Source organism: Parasteatoda tepidariorum, chromosome 8, assembly GCF_982258835.1.
Source record: "Parasteatoda tepidariorum strain Cologne lab strain chromosome 8, Ptep-v5.0, whole genome shotgun sequence".
In the NCBI taxonomy this organism is placed as follows: Eukaryota; Metazoa; Arthropoda; class Arachnida; order Araneae; family Theridiidae; genus Parasteatoda; species Parasteatoda tepidariorum.
Window position 1 is genome coordinate 71,038,367 of NC_141762.1, and position 18,311 is coordinate 71,056,677.

General features: G+C 29.8%; 1 protein-coding gene across 1 annotated transcript; it reads right to left on the minus strand.

Annotated features, from left to right (window-relative positions):
• Nucleotides 1-378: 378 nt before the first annotated feature.
• LOC147806293 (uncharacterized) lies at nucleotides 379-14,571 on the minus strand. Its single transcript, XM_087169112.1, has 4 exons — nucleotides 14,450-14,571; nucleotides 4,099-8,818; nucleotides 2,173-2,249; nucleotides 379-664 (listed from the first exon to the last, which is right to left on the minus strand). Exons 2-4 carry the CDS (start codon nucleotides 8,815-8,817, stop codon nucleotides 532-534), a joined length of 4,929 nt encoding a protein of 1,642 aa, XP_087025238.1. The 5' UTR covers nucleotide 8,818; nucleotides 14,450-14,571; the 3' UTR covers nucleotides 379-531.
• Nucleotides 14,572-18,311: the final 3,740 nt, after the last annotated feature.

Genomic DNA, 18,311 nt, shown 5'->3' on the forward strand with positions numbered 1-18,311 from the left:
TCTAATTTCCTAATAACTTATGTAAATCAAATTACTAAATGAAAATTACCCAATGAAATATAAAATAATCCATCCTTTTAAGGGCCTTTTATTTAAGTGCTTCGTTGGATCTTGCACTCTTAGTCTAACTATACTAAACACCTTCTTATTGCAAAACCACTTTTAAATGTTACTATGATTTAATCCTTCAAAATCTGGATGCAACAATTAAAAATGTTATAATTTTAATTAAACAATATTATTGAACAATGTTGAACAAATATGAAATTGTAACATAGTTAAAAGTGAGAAGATTATTCTACTGTAAACCAACTTACATTAACAGAGACGAAAATTAAACCAGCAATGAAACCATTTTGATAAAGAAAACCAAATAAATAATTGCACATCTACATAGATTTATTTCTACATTTCTTCGATTTACATACAACACACAATCTAAGACTAAGAAATTCACGAACTGACATTAAGTTTTCGAAAAAATAGTTCAAATTTTATCATAAACACAAATTTCTAATGTCAGTACTACATTTAAAATGCACGTAATCCATTGAATTGATTCTTAAAGCGAGATAAGAATCCTTTGTCTGAATCATCTATCACAAATGCAAGTATCACCAATCCTAGGAGAACATCAAAGCCCAGAGAAAATGCTGTATTTTTCCTATGTAAAAAATATAATAAAAATTTATTAATATAACTGTACAAAAAGAATTTTTATCATATAGAAATTAACACACACTGTCAAATCAAGCAATTACAGAAATTAACGCACACTGTCAAGTGAAACTGTACTACGTCATAAAAAAATTTTTGTGGAAATTTAAATTTTACCTCTACTTCATTACTGCATTTTAAAGTTGAATAGCATTCTGTTTTATTTTAAAAGTATTCATTATTCCAAAGTAACCATTATTGTTTAATCTTAAATAATACTAATATTTCATTATAGGATTTTAAAATTGATTAACATTCTGTTGTATTTCAAAATTTACCAGTGTCCCATTGATCAATTTTAATCTTACTGACATTTCCATTTCTTTCTAAGTAAAAAAAAAAAATACATTGTATATTTATTAAAATTTTGTAAGACAAATTTCTATTGTACACAAATTGACACAAACGAAGTTAAGTTGCAAGTAAACAAGTTAAATTGCGAAATTTAAAATATTATCAGTGATTCATTGTTGTATTTTAAAGTTGTCCAACTTTCTGTTGTTGTATTTTAACGTTGACGAATATTCTATTTAATACCGATTTAAGGAAGCGATTTTGAATTTAAGTGATTTAGCGATTAAGATTAAGATTTAAGAAAGCGATTATAAGTGCTCGATAATCATATACTAAATATCGCAGGATTTTACATAGAGTTATCGCAGGATTTTACATGTCTATCTTCTTTAAAATATTCTAAAATGATTTCAAGTGATTTACAGTTATGAGTCAAACGATATATAATATGATAGTCACGAAAGAAGAACACAGGTAACAAAGATACTCAAAAATTGCATTTTTTTTTACGTAGAAGGAATTTGTTTTTGCAAACATGGTATAAATATATATTCTAAACTGTATAATAGTTAACGGTTTAAAAATAATTATTTTAAAAATCTTTTATCTCGTGAGAACTTTTCAAGGAGTTATTTAAAAAGTTTTCAATTAAATGCCACAAATTTTAATTTCAGATCAACTGATTTAGACAATTAGTAATATCAGAACGACTGATTAACTGATGTTAAAACTGAAATGAATAGTGCTCACTCTAATACAAGATTCTAACAATTGCTTCTCAGTGTATGATGAACAATTCATATGCAATTTAAAATCAAATCATACAAATTTTATATAATGTTAGAAAACTACTTCATAAATAATAAATAGACATACGCTTGGTGCTATGGATGTCTATATAAAAAATAATTATAAATAAAGCTTCATAAAAAGTAAACTTAATGAGTAACAAAAAATAAAAACTCCTAAATTAAAAAAGTAAAAGAACACGTTTTGTAAGTTTCATTCAAGATCAAGAGGGTTCTAAGGATGTTAACCTTTCAATTAAGAATGTTAACATGTAGAATGTAATTAGATTTAAGCATGGAAGGATACAACAATATTCTCTTTTTGAAATTTATAAAGTTACGTTCCTATTGCAAAAAATTCTTGAATATTTACCTCAAAAACAGTTGATCAAATAATCCGGAATTCTTTTGGGTGGGTGACAAGCTCATCTCTTTTCTACTGAAACTTTCCTAAGAAAAAAAAAAGAAAATGAGGGTATGATTTTATTATTAATGCTAATGATTTTCAAAAAGTAATTGTTTAAGCAAATAAGTTAAACAAAAACACTTGAATTAGGACGTGAATGATTGATTCTGACTTACGAAGCAGAAGAAGCAGGTAAGTGACATTTTTAAAACAATTGAGATTTCTCGGGAAAAGTTCTCATTTTGGTCTTATGTAAACATGCAATATTCAATTATCTTACTAAATCTATTAATTCCGAAAATACTCAGTGGAAGAAGGAGGTAAGTGGTATTCATTGATTTTTTTTCGGGTAGATAAAAGAGGTAAATGCGCTTTGAAATAAATGGTCAAACAACCTTAGAAAATCACTCGGTTGGCGTCAAATGTTAAGGCGCTGAAAGTTCAAAGGAAAACTGTGGAAGAAATGGAAAACTTGAAACATCATCTCCTATATGTTAGATTGATACCAGTTTGTTTCGAATTAAGATCACTAAGTCGCGGTGGCTCAGGGGATCGAGAGCTCGCCTCCCAATAAGGTGATCTGGGTTCGATTGTAAGCGAGGGGATGGTCGAAACAAATTTCAGAACACTGCTTGCACCAACCGCAGTGAGAATGTAAAATATCCTTAGTGGAAGGTGAATCCTGTGTTAGAGTCCCCTTGACGTCAGGCTAACTGTGAGGAAGTTTTCATGGTCCTCCGCTCCATGTGACGCTTATGCGGGTTAGTTCCATCAAAAAGTCCTCCACGAAGGCAAATTTCTCCCAATACTTGATCCAGGAGTTCCATTGTTTTTCGAATTGGATTCAAAATGGCAAAGCTACGGAATTGAACATCGGTAGACGTAAATTCTGAACTGGATCGGTTATTCAACCCCGGTTACAAAATAAAATTAAGGTTATTAAATTTTTTTTTCGGGAATATAAATCCAAATATATGAATTTTTATTTTAGCTTTTCAAACAAAATTATACTCGTTTAAAAACCTTGAATATCCTCCATTAAAACAAGTAAATGTACACCCAAAATTCATTAAAAAACCTTCTTTATAAAAGAGTTATAGTCAAATTAATAATCCTCAAAAATTTTATGAATTATCCCTTCACAAAAAAGCCAAAAACAAGAAGATTGAGCGAAAGAACAAAAATGAGCCACAGAAACTCATTCATTTAATTTAACTAAAATTTCACTTACCTGCTTCTTCCACTAAGCTCTTCATGTATTATGTTTTTATATTATATATACATTTTTAAAAAAGATTAATTTGTATTTATAAAATATGTTTTCAAATTTTGTTAAAGCACGTAAACTGCGTAGAATTAAAAGAACACTATTATAGTTAATATTGAGCTATGTGGTTCTTGTATTAGGAAAATCATATCAAAATTCAGTGAATTTTTAATTTTAGCAATTCAAACGTTTGAGTCATTTCAAACAATGAAATTATAAGCTTAAGCAACTGATGAAGCTATAATTGATTTGTTGAAAAAAATTATTTACTTAAAATATTTGTTAAACAAACGAACGAACATTAATTTAATGAAACGAAGTTTTGGTTTCAGGTAAGGATAGAAATAGTGTAAAATTTGAAAAATTAATTAATAATTTATAAAATAATTAATAATTGAAATTAATAATAGAAATTAATAATAGAAATTAATTAAAGAAATTAATAAATTTTAAGTAAAGTTCAAATGAAGTTAAAACTCTTGAAAAACAATAGAAATTTTCATCTGTAACAATTTTCCATATAGTATATTTAAATTTTGTATGGAACAACTTATACCCTATAAAAACTAACTGATTTTAATTCTAACTGATATTAAATTCGATAAAAAATAAACAAATAAACTTACTGTTTTTGAGATTTTTCTCTGAGTTGGGGAAGACCTTGTTACGACAGAATTCACATATCGAGAATAAGTATCTTCTTTAAAGATGTTTTGACCCTCGAATAAATGATTATCGATTAATTGTGCTGATGGCGATATTTTACTGACCAGCAGTTTACGATTATCAGAATTTCCGTATATTTTACGATTGTCGTTGTTTTTGATATTGAAGTATTGTCTGGAATTAATATTCAAATCCCGAGTTCTTGATATTCTTGCTGTGTTAATGTGTGTTACATGTTGTGTTAAAGATAGTCGAGTAACCATTTCTTTTCGTTGATACTGTATCAAACGTGAATTGGATGGTTTTGCAAACTCTCGTGTGGAAGTACTACGTATGCGAGACAGCAAAGAGAGTCGAAATTCGATACTACGTTCAGAATTCAGTCTCATTTCTTTTCTTTGATATTGTATCAAACGTGAATTGGATGGTTTGGCAAACTCTCGTGTAGAAGTACTACGTATGCGAGACAACAGAGGCAGTCGAAATTCGCTGCTACGTTCAGAATTCAGTCTCATTTCTTTTCTTTGATATTGTATCAAACGTGAATTGGATGGTTTGGCAAACTCTCGTGTGGAAGTACTACGTATGCGAGACAACAAAGAGAGTCGAAATTCGTTACTACGTTCAGAATTCAGTCTCATTTCTTTTCTTTGATATTGTATCAAACGTGAATTGGATGGTTTGGCAAACTCTCGTGTGGAAGTACTGCGTATGCGAGACAACAAAGAGAGTCGAAATTCGTTACTACGTTCAGAATTCAGTCTCATTTCTTTTCTTTGATATTGTATCAAACGTGAATTGGATGGTTTGGCAAACTCTCGTGTAGAAGTACTACGTATGCGAGACAACAGAGGCAGTCGAAATTCGTTACTACGTTCAGAATTCAGTCTCATTTCTTTTCTTTGATATTGTATCAAACGTGAATTGGATGGTTTGGCAAACTCTCGTGTAGAAGTACTACGTATGCGAGACAACAGAGGCAGTCGAAATTCGTTACTACGTTCAGAATTCAGTCTCATTTCTTTTCTTTGATATTGTATCAAACGTGAATTGGATGGTTTGGCAAACTCTCGTGTGGAAGTACTACGTATGCGAGACAACAGAGACAGTCGAAATTCGTTACTACGTTCAGAATTCAGTCTCATTTCTTTTCTTTGATATTGTATGAAATGTGATTTGGTTGGTTTGGTAAACTCTCGCGTGGAAATATTACGTATGCGAGACAACAATGAAAATCGAATTTCTTTGCTGCGTTCAGAATTCAGTCTCATTTTTATGTTAGAATGTTCTTGTTTGTCTGGCAATAAATTCTGTACAACAGTTAATTCGTTGTTATTAGCGTTTACATAACGTTGCAAAAATCTACTTCCTAATACTAACTTCTTCTTGGAAATCATTCTTCTATCAACAAACTCATCTCTATTTTCCTTTTCAGTAATTCTGTGGTATGCCAAAAATCTCCTTGAATCATCGTATGAACGACTCCTGGAATCTCTATTTTCCTTCCTGGTATACTCTTTTGAGTTCAAATTATATCCAGAAGATCTTACCCTTCGCATATCTAAAGAGAGTGCGTCATATTGCACAGATTTACTTTGAGAGTTTCTTTGGCGAAGCATGGCTGAGCGACTTTGTTGGTTCCTGTTATTATCTTCCATTCCAAAATGTCGGCGGGATTTATCCATTTTATCCACGATATTTCTCTTTATAATGGAAATTCTGTTTTCAAAAATGCTTCTTCGCATAGGAACTTTGACGTTGGCTCTAATTCGATGGAAAGACTGTAATTTTGGGTTTTTCTCTCTTATATAACTATTCCGCCGCGTATTTAATTCTCTCCCAGCCATTAAATTTTCACTTCTTTGCTCAATAATGTGCTGCCTTGATTCAGACGAACTTCTTTGCAACGTCCCAGGATACATTATTTTCACATCTTTCTTCAATCTTATTACAAACATATCCTTTCTTGGTTTTAGTTTTCTGATAAAATCCCTATCTTGGCGTTCAGAATCAGACCTATGATCCGATGCATGGTGTATTTCTTCTCGTCTGAGCATTAAACTTTTAATTAATTGCTTTTGTTTATCGTTGTAGACGATTTTTCGAGATTCATAGTTAGCGTGACGTTCAGAATCACGATTCAGTATCTTTAATTCTCTTTTTGACCTCATCATTGGACTTGCCATTCCACGTTCTCTTTGTCTCTTCGAAAGAACTCTTTGAGAATTTTTAATAATGCCAGATTCATAATCGTGATTCAGTTCCTTCAATTCTCTCCTTGATCTTATCATTGAACCCATCATTCCACGTTCTCTATGATTGTTGAGAACAACTCTTTGAGAATCTTGATACCTGCGAAATCCATCTTCGTGATTCAGTATCTTCAATTCTCTTCTTGATCTTACCATTGAACCCATCATTCCACGTTCTCTTTGAATGTTGGGAACAACTCTTTGAGAATCCTGATACCTGCGAAATCCATCTTCGTGATTCAGTATCTTCAATTCTCTTTTTGATCTTATCATTGAACCCATCATTCCACCTTCTCTTTGATTGTTAGGAACAACTCTTTGAGAATCCTGATACCTGCGAAATCCATCTTCGTGATTCAGATTCTTCAATTCTCTCCTTGATCTCATCGTTAAATCTACCATTCTACGCTCTCTTTGACTATTAGAAGCAACTCTTTGAGAATCCTGATTCATGCGAGATCCACGTTCATAATTCAGTATCTTCAATTTTCTCTGTGATCTTATCATAAAATTTCCCCTCCTCCATTCTCGTTCACGTCCAAGAATAAGACGACGAGATCCATAATTTCTACGACTCTCAACTTCACTGTTCTGTACCTTTAATTGGGATTCTGTATCTATATTTGGTTCGTTCCGACGTTCCTTCTCAGTTCCGGTAATAAAATTTCGATAATTACGATTGCTTTTACTTCCTGACATACGATTCAGTACTTTCAATTCTCTCCTGGATCTTATCTCAAAATTTACCTTTCTTCTTTCTTGTTCTCGGCTGAAAATAAAACGTTGAGAACTAGTGTGTGACTCAACATTACGATTTTGCGTCTTTAATTCTGGTTTTGTTCTATCAATTCTTTCAGCCCTACGTTCTTCATCACTTTCTGAAAAAAGTTTCCTGTTATTGTGATTACTTCTTCTTTCAGATATACGATTCATTCTCCTCAGTTCTTCCGTTGATCTCATCCTAAGACTTTCTTGTCTTCGAATTATTTCTCCTCCCTTTAAAATCGGGCTGTAGATTGCACGATATTGAGTTTTGCTATTTAACGTCTCCGATTCTTGTTTTGATCTTATATTATCTTCCTTTCTAAATTCATTTTCTCTTCTATATAAATTTCCTCGAGATCCATAGTTTTTTCTCTGACTATCGTATTTCCTTTGTAGATTTATCGATTTCTCACTTGATATACGCTTGGCATTGCTTATACGTTCTGTTTCTTTATTAAGATCTTTTTCATAAGAATCATAAATAGCCCGTGATTTAGAATTTCCAACAAGAGTACGGTCAATGAAATTTGTTCGAATTCTTATTCTATTTTCGCTGGCTAATTTATTGTTGTTCAAACCGTAAAATTTTTTTCTTTCTAGCTGTTTTTCATTCATATAAGTGGGTTCTGAACTTGTATCGAAATTCTTTCGGGGGATAGAACTAAAAGAGCCAAACAAGCTATTTTTAGAAAGCTCCAATAAAACAGGATAGGGTATTTTAAACCAGCTATTTGTTCTCTCATTTAACGGTTTGATACGCAAAGTTCTTGAAAAATATTCGATTCTTCCATTTGCGCGATAACTTTCAATATCTCTACTGTTATCAATACTTGTTCTCTCGTGTCTTATTTCCAAATTAGAATCGTGATTTGGTTTTCGAATCAAAGCAACTCGATTCAATTCAGAATGTCGAGAGGTTCTTCGATTTTCTCTTTCGCGGGAATTACTGAAAAAAGAATTATCGTTTGATTTTCGAATCAAAGCAGCTCGATTTAATTCAGATGCTCGAGAGGTTCTTCGATTTTCACTTTCGCGGGAATTACTCAAAATAGAATCTTCATTTGATTTTCGAATCAAAGGAGCTCGATTTAATTCAGATGCTCGAGAGGTTCTTCGATTTTCTCTTTCACGGGAATTACTGAAAAAAGAATTATCGTTTGATTTTCGAATCAAAGCAGCTCGATTTAATTCAGATGCTCGAATGGTTCTTCGATTTTCTCTTTCACGGGAATTACTGAAAAGAGAATTATCGTTTGATTTTCGAATCAAAGCTGCTCGATTTAATTCAGATGCTCGAATGGTTCTTCGATTTTCTCTCTCGCGGGAATTACTCAAAAGAGAATTATCATTTGATTTTCGAATCAAAGCAGCTCGACTTAATTCAGATGCTCGAGAGGTTCTTCGGTTTTCTCTTTCGCCGGAGTCACTCACAAGTCCTTTTTCAATATCTGGTGCCTTTCGAAAAAATGTGGTCCTCATTCTGTTTAAAAGCTGATGTCTATTAACCGAGACAAGCAAATTAGGTTCAGATTCATATTCGTTTTTAAATTTAAGTTTCGAGATATCTCGAAACTCTGGAGTTCTGAAGAAATCGCAGCTAACCAGTTGAAATATACACAGAATAAGCAAACCTGGAATATTTTTCAAGTGCCACATATTCATTCTGAAAGTAAAAAAATAAATTGAAAACAATTATAAGAAGTATGTTCTAATAGAGAATTTGAAGATTATTAACTGTATTGCAAAAGAAAAATGAAATTATTTGAGATTTATAATTTTATAGATCAGAAATTAATTTTAATGAGAGAATAAGCCAAAGACGTTACCAAAAGTTTACGAATACTTATAGAAGAGAACAATCGTGATAAAGGTTTATATAAAGTCAACAAAGCTAGTTTATGTATCAGATAAAAAAAAAACTATGTAAAAGGCTACATTAGGAACACCTTTAAATTTCACAGAACAGATAATCTGATTTTGATGATTTTCAAAGTGATGAATCTAAATAATAATTTAAATAAGTCTTCAGATAAATAAAAACTAAGGGGGAAGCTATTATTACGAACACCTTTAAATTTCATCGAACAAATATAAATTGATTTTGTGGTTCGAAGTGATTTATCTGAAACAAAATTCGTCTCGTGGCTCCATCCATTCGGCTAAATAAAAAATAAATGGAAAAGAATCAACATGAAAACCTTTAAATTTCATGGAACAAATAAACTGATAATCATGATTTTCGAGGTGGTTGATGTAAATAATAAATAAAATTTAAGTGGAAGGCAATCATTATTAACATTCTCAAATTTCATCGAACAAATGAACTGATTCTGATGATTTTTTATAGTAATTGACGTAAATAACAATTCATCAGGATTTTTTTCTTTAGTTAAATAATTTGAAACTTTTAATATAGAATTTCTTATTTCAGTTACGCATTTAAAAGACTGCTATGAAACTGACGGATAATTTTGCATACAGATAGTTAGAAAAAGTGCCTATAACTAATAACGTGATCTGCATTATAGGATAATAAAATCTGTTTAAATCACTCATACAGATCGCTAGTACAATACCATAACTAGGATAATAAATACTTTTTTTTCATAGTAATTGACGTAAATAACAATTCATCGGGACTTTTTTTCTTTAGCTAAATAATTTGAAACTTTTAATGTAGAATTTTTTTATTTTAGTTACGCATTTAAAAGACTGCTATGAAATTGACGGATAATTTTGTATACACATAGTTAGAAAAAGTACCTATAACTAATAACGTGATCTACATTATAGGATAATAAAATCTGTTTAAATAACTCATACAGATCACAAGTACAATTCCATAACTAGGATAATAATTACTTTTTTTTCATTCTGGCGATAAAGAACTATATTATATTTGCAAAACTTAAGGTAAAAATGTAAAATAAAAAACTTTGTTTAAAATTTTTTTAAAACATAACTTAATTATAAACTCATAACATTTCCCCGATTCTTCTTTCCTTTTAAAGTAAGATGTTTTCAGTATTTTTACATATAAATTTGCGCAAAATTAACTGAAAATAAAAATTACTTTTTTTTGAAAAGTATTTATTGCTTCGGCAAAATTATCGAAAAAACTGTTATTTGTAGAATTAATTTTGTATATTTATTACAAAAGAATTTATTTACTTTGTTTTGAAGAAAGTACATAGATAAATTACTTTCTGTAAAAAACTGAAAAGTTTCATTTATATAGTTATTTTTTTAATTTATGCGTATATTAATTGAATAATTTAATACATACTTATTAACCGATTCGCAGATCTACACTGTTTACATGAGTTGTTATTATCAGTTATTAATGAAAAAATATATATTATCGGAAAACTATACTCCCAGATTCTAGTCAATACACTTAAACTATTTTAAAAATTGCTGATTACATACAAAAAAAAAGAAAGAAAAACAATGGTTAAGTTGTTAAATTATAATCCTACTTAATTTTTGCAAACTTTTTCCCCTTATTTATTAACATAGGTCCTTACTGAAATGTTAGATGTATTTGTGCAAAAAATTTTATAAAGATGAAAATTACTTTATTTTTAAAGCAATTACCAATGACCTAAATTTATTAAAATTCATTTCTTTTCATATTTCTCTTTTACCACAACAAAAAAAGACCAGATTAATTTTTCATGTTGCCAAGAAATAACTGAAAGATAAAACTAGTGAGCTGTCATAACCATGAACACTGAGACATATATATTTACAAAATTGGGTACTTGTACTTCAAGAAGAATATGAGGGATACCAAAATATGAGACCAATAATATCAGCACCAGCTGGTCGTTTATAAGCAAAATGGCAAGTTAAAGTTGAGCTAAGTTTCTCCACATGAGTTAGAATGTTAAATAACGTGAAGTTAATTAAATACAGCGTAAATACAGCGCTTATTGAAATATAATTCTTTCTCATCAAGGTCTTTCCCTTAACTTAGATTTATTATTTGTTTTTGCATTTTACTGTAACTGTGAAATATTTTTGTTTTGTGTACCTTGCAACTTCGATTCATAATTAGTTTGTATATGTTTTAAATTTCTTCGTGTCTGTCTTTGTGTTAAGAAATATATAGTAAAAGAATCTAATTCTTTGTGAAAGAATATAGAATGTGGCACTTAAGAGAATAGATACTTGATGGGCTTGACTTCGTAGAAAGAGAATGGAAAGAACAGTTGCTAACGTAAACAGATGTCATGCTTCAACAACCAATCAGGATCGAGATACCAACTCTGCATTCCTACATTTTTATATCCCATTCTGAATGAAAATTACTTTCTCACGTAGACAGTAAAAACTAAAACAAACTGCGTTGTAAGTTAGAAAGAAATAAAAGGTTAGAAGCGAAAAGCTCATATTATCAAGCAAACGGTTCTACATTTTTGTTTTAATTATACTTTTGAATTTAAGCTGGTTCAGCAACAATTTAGAGCTATATCTTAGATTTAATGATGTTTCATTATTACCGCCTGAGAGAAATGAATTTTATCAACAAATATCGGACAACCATGATTTTTTTCTTCATTTTCTAATCTTTTTCTTTGATATTTATTCATTTTGTGAGTTTATATTAGAAAAAAAAGGTGGTATGAGCTTATGTAAGAATAAAGAATACGTTGTTCTTCCAAACACTGAAATTTATAATTATTTACAGATAGATTGGTAATGTATTTCGTAATGAATTAAATGTTTATAAATCAAATGTTTATCTGGATATATATGTAATATATTACTAGAATTTCATTTTAAAAAGAATCTATATACATACAAAACTTAACTAAAAAATACATAAAATAAAAAATATTCAATGCTCATGCGAAGTCAATTCGAATTGCGAAAGTAGTTCCGGGGGGTTGGCGAGCACAATGTGCAGCGGGAGGGTTCCTAGAATTATATATATATATATATATATATATATATATATATATATATATATATATATATATATATATGTGTGTGTGTGTGTGTGTGTGTGTGTGTGTGTGTGTGTGTGTGTGTGTGTGTGTGTGTGTGTGTGTGTGTGTGTGTGTGTGTGTGTGTGTGTGTGTGTGTGTGTGTGTGTGTGTAAAAATATATATATAAATGTAAGTGCATTACATTCAATAAAAAGGGGAATCTTTTCATCTTTCTATATATATTTGTTTGTAGCTTGTTTTTATTTATTTTGCAATTTATAGCTTCATCTAATTAATAAATTAAACACTTCTTAAATAATTTGAAGATTTACACTATTTACATGCATTGTATACTATAGGTTAAGCATAAAAAGTATAAATAATCTGATTATCATTTTCATATGCTAACCTAAATGCAAATTATTATTTGAAACTAATTAAAAATAAAGTTATTAATAATAATAATAACCAATTAAAAATGAAAAGTTATTTTTTAATAAATTTCTGTAAAATTTACCTATATTATTACATTTTATGTTGCAATCTAATTTGGTATTTCTTAAATGATTTATAATTTGAAAAATCAATAATTTTGTAATTGTTTCTAATTTAATTCAAAGCTGTCATTATAATATAACTAAGAGGATTAATTTTGGCTGCTGCATGCTAATTTCCCCGATTTGTTTGCTATCATTTTTACTTCTCGACTATAAAAAGACATATCAATCAAAATGAAAAGTAATTCAATTAAAAATTCACTAAAAGTTTTGTTTTGGTAGTACAAATTTATTTCCGGTTTTTACCGGAATAAAATTTTAACTTTATTACATTTTGTTCGGTTATCATTTCAACTTCATTCAGAAACTTTGGTTCTTTAAATGTTTATTTAATTTTCAATTACTGAAAAATTTTTTTAAATGTTCCTCGCTTACTAACGATTATTTAGCACTACTGCGAAACTAATTCCTAACATTTATTGCTATTTTAACTAATTATTTTACTAGCACATGTTGATTGCACACAAGTTTAGAAAATAGATCTTATAAAATTAAATATAACTTTTTAAAAACTTAATATAACTTATTTAATAATTAATAAATGTAAACCAATATGTTTATAATGAAATGTTGCATAATGAGGTATCTTATCGTAATATAATATAATATCATATAATAATGAGGTAATATGTAGTATAACTTTATAATAAAGAAACATCAATTTTAGTTTTAAGTTTCAGATTTTGAATAACATCGATTCTTTGAATAAAATTATAATTTGCTATTTTTAAAAAAATAAAGCAAAAATAGCTGAAAAGACAAAATAAATTAAATATATAAACACAATTTTTTTTTAAAATTAGTTGAAAATAACTTGTGTATTAACGACACTGTAATCAAAGTAGAACACAATAAAAATAACGTTAAATAAGACATAAATAAATAATTAATAGGTAAATACCGTTAATACAATTATTAATACTCATTGTTAATTAAAGATCTCATCATGTGATTTTTCTGTCCAATAAGAACAACCTGAAAACAATGTAAAACGATTATAGATCATTGCCATTTTACATTTTATACTGATATGTTTTTATAGAGATTATCAGTTTAAGTATATGAAATGGCAATATAAAACATTATTTGTGTTTGTCTAGAAATTTAGGCACCTCATTTACTTTTACTAATTTTTGACAATGAGTAACATTCTTACTATGTATAATATTAGTTAGCAATTTTATTTTTAGGGTTGAACTATATATGACTATATCTAATCATAAATAAAGTTTAATAAAAAATAATTATTCTATAGACTAACCTGCGAGATTTAATATAAAGATAATCCTAAGTAAGAGAAAATTTCTTAATAATATTTGCAGTGTCTAAGTTTCATAAATATATAAATGTTGAATAGTAGCACAAACGTTGTTTTGAAATTAATTCCTTATGTGATTGCACCCAAAGTTTAATACCCTCAATAAGTTATTTTAAAGTAAATAAGTGCATACATATTCAATTAATGAATTTTATGAATGAATTTATTGTAGTATATTATAAGTACGTGTTGCAATTGCATAAAAGCTTTTAAAATTTTTGTTATCAAATATTTAGAGATTTCTAATGTTTTGACAAATTTTAAATTGAATTTATATGATGATTTTAGCATTTAGAAGCTAAAAGAAAATCTCAGTCATTTCAGCAAAATCGAGAAAAAGCACTATTAATGTCTATGAAACTTAACAATATTAAATTACAAGAACTACAATTGTACAATTGTATTACTTTGCTCGATCTAAAACCTAGAACTATGAAATAAGCAATGGTGAAAACTTAATTATACGATATATGAATTCAACTTACCACTTGCGAATTTGTGCTTTAAGAAGATTCGATCCAACAAGCAACTCACAAGTGCTTCGTGCACTTATTGAGCAGCTTATATAGTCCAGCACTACAAGAAAACCAATACATTCCAATAGTCCACCCACATAACATATTCTTAATAACGCCACTTCCACCTTAGAACAAATGGCGCCCACCATTTTAATCCTTAATCCACACTTGGTGGAAGCTTTCTTATCACAAGCTGCAGCCTCTCGGATTAAAACACTCGAAAACAAACCCTTTGGACTTTGAGGAATCTTTAAGACTAGGACCATGATTGTGGACAATTTGGTTCTAAATTTGGTACTTGATTTAAGGCGAGGATTATAGGCTGTATGCTGGAGGATCTGCTAAGTAACGAATGGACTGTTTATTTGCGGAAGAGATCTAAATGTGTTTCAGACTTCGCTAAACAAAAAGTATTTCACAAGAAAGATCGTTTTAAAAACAATAACTACTTCAACTGCTTCAGTGGTTAGAATTTCTAAAATTAAACTAATTTGTACTATCTATGTAATGTACTATAATGTAATTTGTACTAAATCAAAAATTACTTAGATAACATAAATTCAAAAAATTAAAGTATTCATTTTGATGTGCGCAACTTAAAAAGTATGTTAATAGCTTTCTTGTAGAACTAGCTTGCGCAAATTAAAAAGAAAAATATTTGCGGCAATTTTATATTTGGTATGGTTAATTTATAAAAATACGTTTCAAAAATGTTTGATTCATGGAGTATAATGTATTGGAATTTGTAATGCAATAAATAAAAATAATTTTTCCTTTATTTCCATCTTAAAATTTTTTATTTGCCGTAAGCAAATTGAATTATCTGGCTCTTTTCAAATAGCCCATATTATTTTGCCATACGCCAAACTAATTGAAAATATCACAAGTATTTTCTTTTTAACCTAATTGTTTCAGATTTACTGCAATCAGCTGACATGTTTTTTTATATTTTATTTTATAACTGACATTAAACAGTCGATCAAATTCTGAGTTTACAACTATCAAGGTTCAACTCCATTTCCTTGTATTTTTAAACCCAATCCAGAGGATAAGGAAATTCCTAGATTAAGTATCGGGTGAAACTAGCTTACGTGGAGGGATTATCCCATATTTACGTTACATGGTGAAGAAAACCACGAAAACCACTCACGTTTAGCCCGATGGCAAAGGGATTCTTTCGCATGATTCGCCTAACACTGAGGATATTTTAAACTAGAGCTGTGGATGGTGTGAGCTAAGAGCAGAGTTCGTCTCAAACAGTTGCCGCTGGGACTCGAATCTGGATCACCTCATTGGAAAGCGAACGCTCAATCCGCTGAACCCATGACTTGATTATCGCCTACGCCCAATAGGCATGGGCCTAGGGCCCACAATTTCTGAGGGGCCTCAAAAATTAGTTCTCAATATACTGTTTCTTTTAAATACTGAAAGAACAGTTTTTCTCAAAAAATGCATTTTTTTTATTTTAAATTTTCTTCAAATCTTAGCATACATGCTGAACTCTAGTGAAAGGTGGGCTAGGTTTGTGTTGGTTCAAGTACTAAATAAAAAAATAATTACAGCTACAATGAAATATAATTCAGCTAATCAGTGACTTTTTATAGAAAAAATCACTGATTCCAATTATTTGTGGTCACCAAACTAATTTTATTTTGACTTAACATTGTTTTGCTGTTTTGTATTTTGCTTTGATACGTAATAGATTGATGCGTTTGATAGTTACGTAAACTTTATCTAAGAAAAATAATCTTCAATTGACGGCTTTTAATATTTCTTAGAATGTTCCTCTTGAATCATGCAGAGATTCTTTTTCATTCTAAGGACTTCTCTTCAGTAATTTAATTTCAAAATATTTCGTAAGGGGCCCGGAAAATTTGGTGGGCCTTGGGCCTGAATTAGTCTTGATCGATCCCTAGCTAAACCACAACGACTCAGTTCACATGTCCTGAAGCTACTGAGAAAATATATCAATAATTAAGCCTAATTTATTTTAAGATCTGTGCAATAAGTCTAGAAAAGTAAATAGCCTAGTTGAAAGATAATAAGTCTAAGCAAACTGAGTCTGATTGAGTATTCCTCGTACATATGTTCTGGACATTTAGGGTAATTGAAATAAGCAAGAAAACTATCAGACAGATAAGAAAATACTGTAGACATTTTCAATTAACCCATCGTATTGTAAAATGTCTGATTTTAAAATTCTTCTACGACATATACATCGAAGAGCCATTACATTATGACCACCCTCCATCTATAACAATGGGTTCACCCAGGTTTTCATGGTTTCTCGCCCAGGAACATTGTTTTCATGGGTCACATTAGGACCCATAATCCTAATAGAACAAAGTATGAAGTCTGTAAGCTACTTGAACATAGTTGCAGACCAGGTTCACCCATTCATGGCAACAGTTTTTCCAGGAGAGAGGATGGTGTTTACCAACAGGATAATGCACCATGTCATAAGGGTCGAATCGTCATGGCCCCCAAATTCACCTGACCTTAATCCAATAGAGCATTTGTTTTCCTTCTTGGAAAACCAAATTCGTGCTGCCACGCTACCCCCTCGCAATGTGAGGGAATTGGGAATTTCAGGACCAGTTGGTGAACTCTTGTTACCTCAGACTGCCTATTAGCACCTTGTGGAATCAATGCCACGGCGTGTGTTAGCAGTTTTGAGGGCTAAAGGTGGTCCTGCATGTTATTAGCAGGGTGGTCATAATGTAATGACTCTTCGGTGTATACCTGTAACCTTTTAGAGGAAATGAATATGTTTATTATTAAAAGTGAAATATTTCATTAATTTTCTGCTAAATTTTTTTAAGTCAATAAGATTGCAATTACGAAATTTGTGTACGTTATTTAAAAATGTACTCAGTTATTCGTTATCTTTAGATGTGATATAATTTTAAAATTAGTATCAAAAGTCATTTTATAGTCAAAATGAACATTGTATCTTGAATAAATTCTCAACCAGTTAAACATGTGTCCCTATTTATTCAAAATTACTTTTTCATGAGAATGATTGTTCTGTGCGCAAAAGGAACCTCTGTATGTAGTACAGCTCACGAACTAAATTCGAATTTCAAGTAAAAATCGACACTTCTATCTTAAATTGATTATTTTACATTACACGTAAGGGAAATTCAAGCGCCCGAACTTTTATTTTAAAAATTAATAGTAACATCCAAAATATTTTCTTTAAAAAAAATTAATATTTATCCATAATAAGGAAACTTATAAAAAGTTTTCAAAGACTCTTTCGTTTAAACTAAGTGATCACTCATGAAATATCTAACCTACTTATAGCGATAATCCATTTGCTATTGTATTGAATTTAATACAAATATTAACGCACATTATTACAACTAAAAGAGGTTCAATGCTTGTTTAAAATATGTCAAGAAAAAAAGGCATTAATAGAAACCTAAAATTTTTGACTAACTTATAACTTTAGAGACATATTTATGCATTTAAAATATGTAGCTTTTATGTCTAAATTATTTTAAAATTTATTATAAGCGATATTTATTAAATTTAAGGCTACCTCAATCTTATTTTCAGAAACTGTAATTATCTAAAATCATTCGTATTCACACCACATTCACGTACAGAATCGATAGCCATTTCTGCATTCAAATAATTTAATTATGCAACAAATCAAATCGAGGAACACCCTTTTTCTGTGATATATATAAGTCCCGAAAGTTAAAGAAAACGTTTCTGAGCATGGGAGAGAGTCGGTTCGTGATGCACACTCTAATAAATCAACGATTATTTGTAGCAAAGGTAATCACAGTCAGATGGTTCAGCAAAAATTCTGATATGAATG

Excerpts from the sequence above, each read along its gene's own strand:
- LOC147806293 (XM_087169112.1), bottom strand. The coding sequence starts at position 8,817 with ATGAATATGTGGCACTTGAAAAATATTCCAGGTTTGCTTATTCTGTGT. Across the intron at positions 2,250-4,098 it reads AGAGAAAAATCTCAAAAACA|GAAAGTTTCAGTAGAAAAGA; the intron begins GTAAGTTTATTT and ends TTTTTTTCTTAG. Across the intron at positions 665-2,172 it reads TTTGATCAACTGTTTTTGAG|GAAAAATACAGCATTTTCTC; the intron begins GTAAATATTCAA and ends TTTTTTACATAG.